At 37.7% G+C, this 13,595-nt stretch overlaps 1 protein-coding gene and 1 long non-coding RNA gene across 7 annotated transcripts in view; one reads left to right on the top strand and one right to left on the bottom strand.

The window, feature by feature from the left end:
• The window catches only part of LOC134733723 (uncharacterized), a 94,260-nt gene that overhangs the window by 57,717 nt on the left and 22,948 nt on the right, over positions 1-13,595 (top strand). The window lies entirely within an intron of this gene.
• The window catches only part of SH3GLB1 (SH3 domain containing GRB2 like, endophilin B1), a 41,484-nt gene continuing 36,509 nt past the window's right edge, over positions 8,621-13,595 (bottom strand). For all 5 annotated transcript variants that reach the window (XM_063624315.1, XM_063624311.1, XM_063624312.1 and 2 more), the window contains 2 exons: positions 10,337-10,565; positions 8,621-9,640 (listed from right to left, as the gene is read on the bottom strand). In XM_063624315.1, coding sequence (XP_063480385.1) covers positions 9,533-9,640; positions 10,337-10,565 — 337 coding nt within the window. In that variant the 3' untranslated portion in view covers positions 8,621-9,532. The remainder of the gene's footprint in view (positions 9,641-10,336; positions 10,566-13,595) is intronic.

Raw genomic sequence — 13,595 nt, 5'->3', positions numbered from 1 at the left:
GTTACATGAAATAAGCTGGTCATTTTATGAGTATATGATAGAAATTGTTTTATAATCACACCATGCAATTGGAAGCATATGCTCTGAAAAACTTCAGGTGAATATGATCATGGTGATATTCTATGATGTGGCAGTTGCTGTGGCAATAACGGGGCTGGCTGCTCCATTATTGAAGCTTCAATTGTCCCATTTTTCCATGTGTAGAGGCAGACCCTGACTGTTTTCTGAGAAAAATCTTGACCCTTTCTCCAAGTACTGTTTTTTTTTTTTTTTTCAGAAGTGGAGTGACTTTCTATATAGATTTCAGTCAATTTTTAGTGAAAGGAATTTAAACTCATTTTCTACATGATTGGTTAAAATATAAGGATTTGCACTCCATATCCTTGAGATCTTAACCTCCAGCCTTCAGCTGCCAAACGTCTGTGAAAAGCTTTGTTATGAGAAATATATATGAAACTTTGCCCAAAAAGTGTATAGTTCATTCATTACTTTAAAAATTATAATAGTGACAAAATAGTAGTTAGAAATTGTTAAGTATTTACTGTATGCCAGTTACTGAGTCCAGCCCTTATGTGCATTATTTCTTTTAATCCTCGCAACTGGTGTTTCACCAACTTTGGCATGCATCAAATCACCCGAGGGCTTGTTAAAACACGAATTGCTTTGACCCATCCTTAGGGTTTCTGATTCAGTAGCGGCCCGAGAGTGCATGTCTACTAAATTTCTAGGTGATGCTGATGCTGCTGGTCTGAGAAGTACTGTTTGCTACAAACCTAGGAGGTAAGCATTTTAATCTGTATTTTGTAGATGAAGAAACAGGTTAAGGTCGTATCACTTACAGAACACACAGCTAATAAGGTGGTAAAGTTGAGATTTGAAAATTTGCTTCTTTGATTCCAAAGTCTATAGTCAATTTCTGTGCTGGATGGTTTTGCAATAAAACATTCTGTCTGGGCTGAATAGTAACATTTTATAGTTTCGGACTCTATTACTCCTAACACTGGGGTCCAAATATATTAAAGCATATGGATGTCATGAGATGGTACTAATGAATTCCAGAGTGTGGGATAAAGTAATACGGCCCTTAAAAGGAACTTTATCATAAAGGTAGAAATAGGTGAGCAGCTCCCTGACACCAAGGGGAGCTATGGGACAAAGGGGAGCCTTGGTTCCAGGACTGCAAGGTGTCCAACAGTGGAATTTATCTTCACCAGACAATCTGGTGAGAGCTTTCTTCTGGGAGAACTGGCTTTGTGTGTGTAAATTTAAAGAGCTCTTGTACTTAAAAGAGAGCTGTGCTTTCTGGGAAGCCTGCGATTGAGCGTTAATAGGGAAGAAATGGCTCTCGTCACGCCATAGAACTCTGACTTTCCTCTCTGTCTGAGGCAGCAGTGAGCCAAGCAATGTGGGCTGTAGGTAGCATTGAAGAAGGGGGCAGGTTAGAGGTCAGCAAGAAGCACAACGTCTGGGTAACATATTTGTCACCACGTGGTTGCCTAGGCAGTGGGCCCCTCTTGTATCAGTGAGGAAAACTCTGTCATGTAACTGAGGTAAGATTTTGAATCCTGATGAGCAACCTTATTGCCTCCAGTTAAACTATATGAATTAAAACAGCATTCCATACCCACTTCTGTAGAATGCTCTGTCAGATGCCAGAGGTGACCTTCCAATTTTACCAACTTTCAGCATGCTAAACCTCAGATTCACTGGCAGTGACCGCAGAAAGTTTCTGAGGCAATTAGGTTAGGAGTGTGAGCTGGGATAGAAGACCCTTCTTCACTAGCAGGTAGAAAGAAGAGGATTGACTTGTGGATGTGTCTCTGGAGATTCTAAAACATATGCAGGTGAGGGGAATCCTCCACTTGCTGATGATCTGACAGGCCGTGGCTCAGCGACATTGTGTTTCAGGGTGTTAATGTGAATAATTTTGTGCCCATTTATACTCTCAGTTTGATGAAAACTTCAATGTAGCAGTCATATAAAATTTAACCCGTGAATCAGTGCCAGCGCTTTGGCCTCTTAACTCCGCTTTGGTGTTGATGTCTCAGTGCTCTCTTTATGAGTGCTTCTTTATGAGTAGCTGTCTCCTGAGCAACCACCATGTTTCTACATGTGAACAGTCAATCTGAAGCTGGATCATACATCTTTCTTTGGTTCTCAGAAATCTGGGTCAGATTTGTCATTCACAAATATCAATTGAGCAAGATCTTCTATTATACATTTTCTCATGTAAATTTTTTGAAAGAAGGGAGAGGGAGAATGTATAGAAATGGAAAAAATGAAGGGTGGAAGAGGCAGAGAAAAGGAGAAAGGAAGGGAATTTAGCCCATTTTACAGAAGACATCTATATAGGAAAGCTCAGCAATGGAAATACCCCCATCCAACCTTGATGTGACTGACCCTAAATTTGACGTATAGATGTGGCCAGCAAAAGTCCATGCTGTAACAAATTACTGTTTTGTAAAGTAAGAGTCAGTGATGAGCACTGTAAAATTAACCAGAGCCAACGAAGATGGCTCGTAACCATGATGATACATTCTGGGATTACTCTCCAAGAAAAGTAGATATGTGCTTTCTGTAATATTGATGTCCTAAAGAGCCAATGTTTCTTGGGGCAAATACACATATTAGCACCAAATCTGAATCATTAATAGATTTTTTGTAAACACAATGCTGCAAGCAAGCTATGGGCTTGCCAAAACTCAGCTTTAGGTGTGCTAGGAGTCAGGGGACACAAACTCCTGTCCTTTAAGTTGGCAAGTAATTGTGATCCAAGGCAATGCGATAGTTGTGTGTGTATGCAATTCTGCCTGTGGAATCCAGAATCTCTTCATAGAGGAATGAGTGTTTGAGCTTATTCTTGACAAATGAGGATCTTCAGGTGAAGCTGAACACAAGAAACGATATAGAAAAGGCAAGCAGGTATCAAAATGCCTGGTTGTCGGGAATTGCCTACTACAGCAGCTCAAGCTTCAGAGAACTTTACTAGAACATGAGACTAAGCAGAAACATGTGCCCTAAACCCTGGTGCATCAGACTCTCAGGAAAGTTGCTTATAATGGTAGTCCATCTCTTCTCACCTCCAATTAGCTATTCGTCTTGTTCTCGTAAACCTGAAGCCTCCTGTATAGCTTCCTTACTTACAAGCCCCTTAAGTCCTCTTACTACTCATTCTTTATTGGTTGAGTAGTTTGAGTTATAATCAACAAATAGATGTTAATTTAAATTTATTATGGTTCATCCCAATATTAAAATGGCTTGGTCTGTGGGGTTTTGCTGTGATTACTGCAGCTCAACCCTGGGACATCCATCTTTCTGAATACTGCTGAGCAACTTTTATAATTCACATACTTCTTTAAATAAATTTCTCTCACTATGGATGAATCAATTCTGTGATCTCCAGTCCTGGAGATGCTACTGAGACTTAGCTAATTAACAATACCGTTACTGAGCTGAGCTGCCTGTCCTATGTCAGGCTCTCACGTAGAGGTACAGTCCCCCGAAGCACTGAGATCAGCTGTGGGCCAAGGGTGGGGGAGTATCAGAAGGGGCAGTTTGGCAAGGCTTACCATTTAAAAAGACTGTGATTGCCACTTTTGTACACTGTTGTTAAGCATGGTAATGTTGAAATCTTCCACTGTACATCTTGCCTGAGAGTTTTATCTGGTTACATTACTTGAATACCTGACTGGAAAAAATGAGCCAGATTCCATAAGAATGAGGATTGTGTAGGTATAAGGATATACAAGACAATGCTCATTCACTGTGACAGCTTTCAAGGAAGATTTTCTTTGGCAATGGCAGTGATATTTACTCCAGAGGTTGACAATAGCAACTGCTCTAACATACTCATCTATAAATCCTAGTAAGCCATAATATTATCCACTAGGTGCCAGCCACTCTTCATAATATGGTTAATCCTTTCAATGCTACAAGGTAGGTTTATATTATTCTAATTCTAGAGATGAGTAAGCAGGCTCAAAGTGGGAGAGGTTTAATGACTGACAAAATGCCAGGGAAACAAGTGGGAGAGCCACTGTTCTGCCTACCTTCCAAAATCCTACTTTCCCCAATACGGTTACATTCCCTAAATCCATCAACAGTACACCTGCATCAAAGATACCTCAAGATTCAAGTCTACTTAAGATTGTTCTTCTACTGTCTTTGCAAACGTCAGAAAGGTAATAATGCTTCCAGGAGACTGAATAAAAGCAAGAGGCAACTAGTACTACAAACATTTCCAAAGTAATACAAAATATATGATAAAGAGGGAAGAACAGTAAATGTCATAATTTAAGAAAAATTTAAGACTGGACTTTAATTTTGCAGGATCTTTTTATCTCCCTCTTACTCTTTATTTTTAAACCAAAGACTCCAAGAACATTCTAGTTGGAAGCCCTCCAAAAGAAACAGTATTCTCTCATATACTGCTGATAAAAGTATAAATTGCTTAAAGTTTTCTAGGGGGCAACATGGCAGTAATAAAAGCTTTTAAAAACTGGCACACCCTCTTCACTAGCAATTCCACTTCAAAGCATTTATCTTCAGAAAATATGAACACATACAAGATTCAGCAACACAATGTTCTTAAAAGCACTTTATTAATGAAAGTTGGAAACCTAAAAATTCAACAGTAGTTTAATAAAATGTGGCACATATGATGGAATATCATGCAGCCATTAAGAGATGTAGAAATATACTTGACACAGCAAGACAGTCATGGTATTGTTGAGTGAAAAAAAGTTACAAAACAGTATGTACACTTTGATCCCATTAAAAAACCTATAAATGCACAGAAAAGTCTGGAAGGCCATATACTTAAATAACAGTGGTTCTCCCTGGATGATGGAATTATCAGTGATTTTTCTTTCTCACTGAATCTTTTTTCTTTTTGCCAACAGGGCTATGACTTGTATTATAAAAAAGCATTAACAATTCTTTAAAAAGTGTCCTTTGAAGTAAAAACGAGAGCAGAACTTAGCAATCTAAGAGGCACAGGGATGTACGCACATGGTTTCTGATACTGTTTTAACGGTTTGTCAAGGTGTTTTGATGTTAGTCACCAATTAAAAGGCACTGTGTTGAGTGAAAACGTGGATGGTGGATGGTGGTAGTGCTTTAGACTAAGCAATCCATTCCTAGAAACCTTCCACAGCAAACAAGTACTGGCATTCTAAGCAATACTTCCCACTATGCATATCCTTATACCTTCCTACCCACTTGTAATATAGCCCAGAAGTTTCCCCTGCATGGATAGGGCAATGTTGTTGGTAAGGGTTACAGAAGGCAGAGCGGATTTTTCAAGTGATGTCAGAGAACAGGTCTGAAGGTGGAATGCATGTTCTCTTAGTTCTGTTGCAGCGGTTCTCAAGCTTACAGTGCAACAGTATTACTCAAACAGCTTTTACAACAGATTGCTGGGCTCCACTCTCAGAGTTTGATTCAGTAGGTCTCCAAAAAGGCTTATAAATTTGCATTTTTCTTTCATTCAACAAAAATTTATTGAGTTCATACTATGTCCTAGGTCTTGTGCTAAGAGTTGGGAATGTAACTGCCATCAAAAGAATTATAGTTTTTATCTCAGGGAGCCTACATTCTAGAGTGACAGATATACACTAAACAAATAAATAATAAAAATAATTACAATGACTACTGCTAGAACACAATTAAGATTAGAAGACTCAGTTTTTGTCTTAAAATATTTAAAAAGCTGTCACATGGAAGACTAATTCCATGAGCCCTTGAAAACAAAAAATAAGTACAAATGAAGGTAAAAAGTTCTTGAAAATAGTAATCAGCATTTTAAACAAGTCTCCAGGAGATGCCAATATTGCCGGTCTGGGGTCTCACACTTTGCGAATCACTGCTCTACTGAGTAGACATTTTTTTTTTTTCCTTGAGATGAGTCTTATTCTATCACCCAGGTTGGAGTGCAGTAGTGCAACCTTGGCTCACTGTAGCCTCTGCCTCTGGGGTTCAAGTGATTCTCCTGCCTCAGCCTCCTGAGTAGCTGGGATTACAGGTGCACACCACCATGCCTGGCTAATTTTTATATTTTCAGTAGAGACAGGGTTTCCCCACGTTGGCCAGGCTGGTCTCGAACTCCTGACCTCAGGTGATCCATCCGCCTCAGCCTCCAAAGTGCTGGGATTATAGGCATGAGCCACTGCATCCAGCCCTGAGTAGACTTTCTAATGGGCATAATATGGGAGAAAGGGCAGGGATGGTTGTGGAACTCCCTCTCCAGCATTTGAGACTCACATGAGGTAAAAGCCACTTCATCTTATCTGGAGGTCTTGAGGCAAAGTTGGCTAAACTATGAAGCTCTCTCTCCATTACAGCACCTCACTGAAGCTTAAAGTGCTAAATAGTACGGCAATATTTCAGAATTTCAGGTGTTTGGGAGATAGGGAAGGAATTTTTCCGGAATTCTGTCAGCATGGAGGTGAGTGGGGCCTCTATGGGTAAACCAGTCTGTGGGTTTTTGCCTTGCCCTCCATTGTCTTCTCCACTCCACAGTTTATCCCAGAAATGTTTTCCCAACACTAGCTTCCCAGTCTCACTTTGTTCTTTGTTCAGGGGGAGGATAACAAGAGACTATGAAGATGGCTCTACCCCACTGGTGATCCTGGCCTCAGGGTTTATTTCCTGTGTGACGCAGAGTGAGGAGGCACATTCCCATTTTTGAGATCTCATTTCTTGCAACATGAATTTTTCTGATTAGCACCATAAAAAGTTTTAACACCATGACCTTTTAGGTTAGATTACTTTGAGGAAAAAGGTAGACACAATCCAATCACTTTTTTTCATTTATAGAAGAGCCTACAATGATTTTAGTTTTTCATTCATATGTGCATCCTTCACATGTCACTATACTTTTAGATTAAGCTCAGTGGCACAGAGCTTATTTAAACAATTCTGAACTGCACCATGAATTAATAGGCTTCCCAAGCTTTTTCTTCCACGCCTAAGAAACTTCACAGGCCTTTACTTGAGTAAAAACTAAACTTGACTTTAAAATAAGCCAAAACCAAAATAAAACCCAAACAACCAAACCCCATTAAAATAAAAAGCAATAAACCTAAGAACAAGCATATATATTGTGGTGGTTCTGTGGTAGACAAACGTACCAGAAGCCTTTGAAGCTTAACATTATTAAAGGCTTCTGTACATTACTGGGTAACTAAAATCAACTTTCACTTGATGGAAAGCTGAAAGTTCTGAAAAATGATTTATACTGACTGTGGGAAGGTTAAACCTGGGGTCTGATTTAAAGAGGGTGGAGGATAGGATTGATAGAGAGTAAACAGAGCCCAGATGTAAAAGAGGTATCTCTGGTGCACAGTGATATGCAAGGCCTATAGACTTGGTAGGTCAGGATGCTACAGGGGCTAACAAGGGGAAACTGATATTTACAGGATGTGTTTACTATGTGCCAAGCCTTTCCCTAAAAGGCACCTGAAATACAAGATAACATTTGCTAATCCTCACAACCACCCTAGGGTGTCATAATTATTGTCCTCATTTTACTGGTAAGGAAAAGGCAGTTATACATCTCAGTTGAAGCTTAAAGAGCACAATATGTGAGGAAGACTGGATTTGAACCCAGGACCATTTCACTCCATTACCGAGATTCTTTCCCCTGTATTACTATATTTCCCATAAACCTAATTCACAGTTGCTGTTTAAGTCGACCTGAAGTTTTGGTATGATCTTTCAAAGCCTAAATCTGGACTTATAAAACACAATAGATGGTACTCTAGGCTGTAGAACTTCCTTTCTGAGGGAAGAGAAAATTTCATTTACCCGGTTTTACAGAAAACTGACCAGCTTGAGCAGCTTTTCAGGGTTTCTTTAAGAATATGGCAATTGAGAGTGAGTCAAAACATCTTGTACAACTATAAAACTGCAGAAGAATTTGTCTCATGGCACAGAAGTAAAAGGGTAACAACTATTTTTAAAGTTTAGACTGTGAGTTAAATTGTCAACATGTTTACCAAGTTCTTATTAGGTGCTCTTAACACAAAATTTTAAAATGGTGTTTAAATATTCATTTTTTTAAAAGTACCAACAAGTATCATTTTAACAGCTTAACATTCCCTCAATAAATGAACTATACTTTTGTACTTCATGCTTAAGTTAGAGTAAATTACTTTAGTTGTCAGAATGTGCTATGCTGTCTTGGTTACACATCTTTTTATCTGGAAGTTCTTCCCCAAACCATCTCTCACTCCCAAAATTGGAGTTACATGACTCCCAAATACAGTACCCTGTATTTTTCCCATCACATGAATCCTACTATAGGACAATTGCTTGTTTAATTTTCTGTATCCTTTAATGGTCTTTAAGCTCTGCAGAGGCAAGAACTGTGTGCATATTGTTCAGGACAGTATCCCCAGTTGACCAGCACAGTATCTGGCCCTCAACAAATGTTTGTTGAATGAATGAATTATAACAGAAGTCTTAACATGGAAACAATCTGCCAATTTGCTGATTTATAGCAATGGCCCCAACAGCAATTTTCTAGCTTCCAATGTGTCACTAATAATTTCATTAGTATGTGTTTCGTAACCAGAGATCCTCATCAAGATAGCCTGTGTTCATTAATAAATTTTCAATGTTTTAATAGTAAGCTCAGAGTGACCCAAAATTTATTTTGTTTGTATACAATTTATAATGTAGTTGCATTATTCCATATTTTTATACAAATTCGTTGTTCAGTAAGAACACATTCTCTTTACTGTACCACAGTATGTTATTAATGGATCCAATCCCAATTATGCATTAAATTGTGCCAATTGAATAATCTTAAAAACTTTGTTTAATGAAGTAAATTTGTCCTAGATTTTCTAGAACCTTAACTACAAATTTATCAGAGAAGTATGGTATTGCTTTTCAAGAACTAGTTGTTCTTAAATTTAAAAGAAACCATTCAGTAGTGTTTAAAAAACCAAACTCTGAAAATAACCCATCAAAACATAGTATTGAAATCATGTGATTTCTGTTGGAAAACCAGGTAAATATAGTTTAAATGCATTTTTGTCTATGAAAGCATTCAGAAAATTCTACTTTTCACACAAGAGGTTATATCCTACAGTTCTTTTTAAGACCTAAAGTTTAAAATAAATTTTAATTTTATTCTTTGGCTATTATTTATACCTAATAAATGAGTCACTGGTATCAATTCACAATAGATTTATTTTACATAAAAGAAAAAGCTTGTTGTTAATGAAAAATCCAGTAGAAAACAGTTCTGCTTTAAGTTGAGGCTCAAAAGTAGAAGCTGCTTATTAGTGAAACCTCAATAAAAAGAGAATTTTGTAAGAAAACATTCTTAGCATGAAAGCTCTAACATAAATTCTGTAATGAAATATTTACCATGCAACTTTATTGGCAGAAAGGCTGGTTTCTGATGGCTGGTATTTTCAGTCTCTTAACACATTAACATGGAAGATACTTAACCTGCTTTATTTAGAGTTAATTGTATATAAATACAACGTCACGATGGGCAACCTTTCCATAGTCCACCTATTTAATTGAGCAGTTCTAAGTAGGTAATTGGCACCTTGCCCTTCTGGTTTCCCCTTTCCCCCATTAGCCAGTCTGAATCCATTCCAACAACACTGAACACAGTGATCACCTGCAAAATAAAATACTTCCAGTTATTAACTACATTAAAAAAAATGTAGAAAACCAATCAGATTTGTATTTAATTTGTTTAAATTACCCACCAAAAGGACTTTAAACATTATTATCAATTGTGCTGAAAAACAAAAGGATTTATTTATTATTATTTTTTTTTTGAGGCAGGGTCTCACTCTGTTGCCCAGGCTGTAGTGCAGTAGCATGATCATGGCTCACTGCAGCCTTGACCTCCCATGTTCAAATGATCCTCCCACCTTAGCCTCCTGAGTAGCTGGGACTACAGGCGCACACCACCATGCCCAGCTAATTTTTCATATTTTTTGTAGAGATGAGGTGTCACTATGTTGCCCAGGCTGGTCTCGAACTCCTGGCCTCAAGTGATCCCCCTGCCTTGGCCTCCCAAAAGTACTGAGATTACAGGTGTAAGCCACCATGTCTGGCCTAGATAAAGGATTTTATTGGAGGGAGTTTTATACATCTTCAAGTTATTTGGCAGTTTTAAATATTTAAAAGTTTTAAATATTTCTATGATATTCTATTACATTAAAGAACATTAATTTTTTATGTTAATATAACTATCTGTAATCTATGAAACCATTTCCAAATAACTAATGAGGAATCTGCATTGTTATAATATTAGAAGGTATGTCAATTCGTGATATATTTTCCTTCTCATACCCACAATACTCACCTCATCTGCCAGAAGTGATAGTTCAGTACTGTTTGCTGCATCATAATCATAAAGAACCCTGGCCTTTCTGCTGCCACTACACTCCTTAAGGTCACTGAGGTTGGAAGGAGAGGTGATTACTAGGCCACTTGTTGAAGGCATGGCGGAAGAACCAATCGCATTTGGTAAAACTGATGGTACAGGTGTCACAGAAGTCTGATTGTTGTTACTAAGATAATTGGATGGAAAACTGTTGAAAAGAAAACAGCGAATTATCTATTTCCAAGTGACTAAAGTTCCTTCATACCACCACTCGGTGGCGCTGTTTACTTTCTACCAAACTTCACATTGGAAAAGATTTATAGATATTAATAATACGTTAATGACAAAGTGTATCTATCTTCCTTTTCCTTTTTGGGCCAATTATACTAGAGACAATTCAGGTGGTATTCAAATATAAATCCTTGAAAGTTTGTTTCAAAACTATCCTTATAATATTAACTTAAAATTAATGACTATATTTTTTTCCCCAGGAAAAATAGATAGTTTATTATGGTTTATTTTGAAAGCACTGCCCAAAAACTTCCATTAGAATGTTTTCTTAATCTTTTCTTTATAAATTACTAAATAAAAATATTGATGAAAAACTACTTAAATATTAGATACTACAAGTATGAGGCTTTCTCAATTTAATTCTTTGAGAAACATTTGAATAACTAAATCTTTTTTTCATAAACTGGTCCAATCACATTTTCCTATTCAAATAAAATATTTATTGTCATTTATATGTAAATATTATTTATTTGTATCTACATGTTCAGCATGACTATGAGAAGCAGAAGACGTAAGATGAAATGATACTGTTCCCTTAAGGACATACACACAGTGAGAAGGTAGACAGTCAAATAATATGACTGCTAATTATCTCAATGAAATTGAAGACTCAATGGTAGAATAGGACAGATTTTACAAGTTCATTTGTTCTATTTTTTAGAAAAATTTTCTATTAGAAATGAGTGATTTTTGTGATTAATGTGCTCATAAACAATTTGAAGATAATTAGAATTTTCAGTTTATTTTAAGGCTAGTTTCCCCAATAATACTAAATAGAAAACAGTACAAAAGAGCTGGTCTGACATCATTCTAATTCAACCATTTCTAAGCTAAAAAATTATCTACAAAAATTCAAAGTTTTAATAAATTCATTAAACTAGAAAAGTCCCGTTTTCTCTTCATGACCACTATACCATCTGGAAATCATTTTGGTCATCAGCAAAATTCCCTGTATTCTTAACCTGTAGTCTAAACCTTCCCTTCATCCTCCTGTGCTAGTGCTTATCTCCCATACTCCTCTTTTATCACTGAACCTAGAGGTCAATGGAGGAGTCTTATGTTCTTCATCACTGTTTTTAGACTCTTTTCCCTAAACAATTCTAGCCAATCCTTCAACTTCATGTTATTCAACTATACCACATAATCTTTCCCTCCCACATTATCATATTTTATCATATTACATTTTATCATATTATCTTTCCTTCCCATATTACATTTTCTCCATCTATTGTATCATTCCCAATTCTTTAAAAAAAGAGATACCCAGTATCTCTTGCTGCAATCACCTACAGATGCCTCATTCCCTTACTTTCATTTCTAGAAGATTTTATCACCTGGCTCACTGACAGTATATCTTACTTAATTCTTGGTGACTTTAATATCTATATGGACAATTCTTCCAACCCTTTAGCCTCTTAGATCCTCGAACTCTTCTCTTCTAGTGACTTTATACCTGATCCTAGTTCAGCCACCTATTCCCACAGTCACATCTAGATCTTATCAATTCCAGTAACCACACCCTTCCAATAATAATAGTTTCTACTATCCCATTCTTTGACCATCGCCTTTTTCTTTCAAGTGCTCTCACATCAACAAGCCTACCAGGGTCTATGATCCTACCAACACCTTCTTCATGTCCATAGTTAATTATTATAATAACCCTTACATATGCTCTCATTTCTTATGCCACTCACTTCATTGTACTGATTTGGTAAAAACCTCCCTATTTACCTACTCAGTATCCATGCATCTACTTTAACAGGAGAAACACAGAAAAGCTTTGTTTTACATTCAATTTATGACTAGGAACCTCAAGTGGGTCCACATGTCACCTGGCAATGATACTACATTTCTCTACTCCATTCACTTTCACTTTCCATTCCCCGATGACTATTTCATACCCTCTTGCCCACCCTCAAAATTTCAGCAGTTCTCCCCATAACCATTACACTCAGCTGATGAGCTTGCTTACTTTTAACTGAGAGGAAAAAAGAATAATCAGGAACTCTTTTTTTTTTTTGATACAGGAGTTCACTCCTTTTGCCCAGGCTGTAGTGCAGCGGTGCGATCTCGGCTCACTGCAACCTTTGCCTCTCGGGCTTAAGCAAGCAATTCTCTTGCCTCAGCTTCTTGAGTAGCTGGGACTACAGGCATGCACCTCCACACCCAGTTAATTTTTGTATTTTTTTGTAGAGACAGCGTTTCACCACATTGACCAGGCTAATCTCAAACTCCTGAGCTCAAGTGATCTGCCCACCTTGACCTCCAAATGTGCTGGGATTACAGGCATGAGCCACTGCGCCTGGCCAGGAAACTCTTTAATGAGCTGTCTATGCTCCTGATGCTAATTCGTCCACACGTGCACAAAATCTCATCCCTTTTTGCCTCTCTAGGATATCACTCTAGCAATTCTTCCCTTTCCCTCCCACATTATCATATTTTCTCCATCTAGTGTATCATTCCCATCAGCTTACAAACATGCCCTTATTTCCCCTATCTTAAAAAACAAGCAAAAAACTGCTAGACCCCAATTTCTCCTCTGACTACTGCCTCATTCCTCTGTTCCTCTTTACACCAAAACTCCTTGAAAGATTTGGCTAAGCTTACAGTCACAATTTCTCTCCTCCGAGTCTCTTATATTACAAACATTACTTTGCACCTACTGTTTCACCAAAACTACTCGTCAAGGTTAGCAATAACTTTAATGTTCCTAAATCCAGTGGTCAATTCTCAGTCCTCCTCTCACTTGACCTATGCAGTGACCATTCTCTCCCACTTTCACACATGTTCACTTGACTTCCAGGCCATACTCTTAGTTCCCATTTCACCTCACGGCCTCACTCGTTATCATCTTCCTTGCCTCATTCCTCAACTCTCTATGCTAGAGTACTTCAGGGATCAGTCCTTGATCCTCTCCTTTTCTCTATACTTACTCCTTTGAGGGTTT

Source organism: Symphalangus syndactylus, chromosome 12, assembly GCF_028878055.3.
Source record: "Symphalangus syndactylus isolate Jambi chromosome 12, NHGRI_mSymSyn1-v2.1_pri, whole genome shotgun sequence".
Classification (NCBI taxonomy): Eukaryota; Metazoa; Chordata; class Mammalia; order Primates; family Hylobatidae; genus Symphalangus; species Symphalangus syndactylus.
Note: the sequence above shows the minus strand (reverse complement) of the source record. Positions and strands in the feature narration are given on the sequence as shown.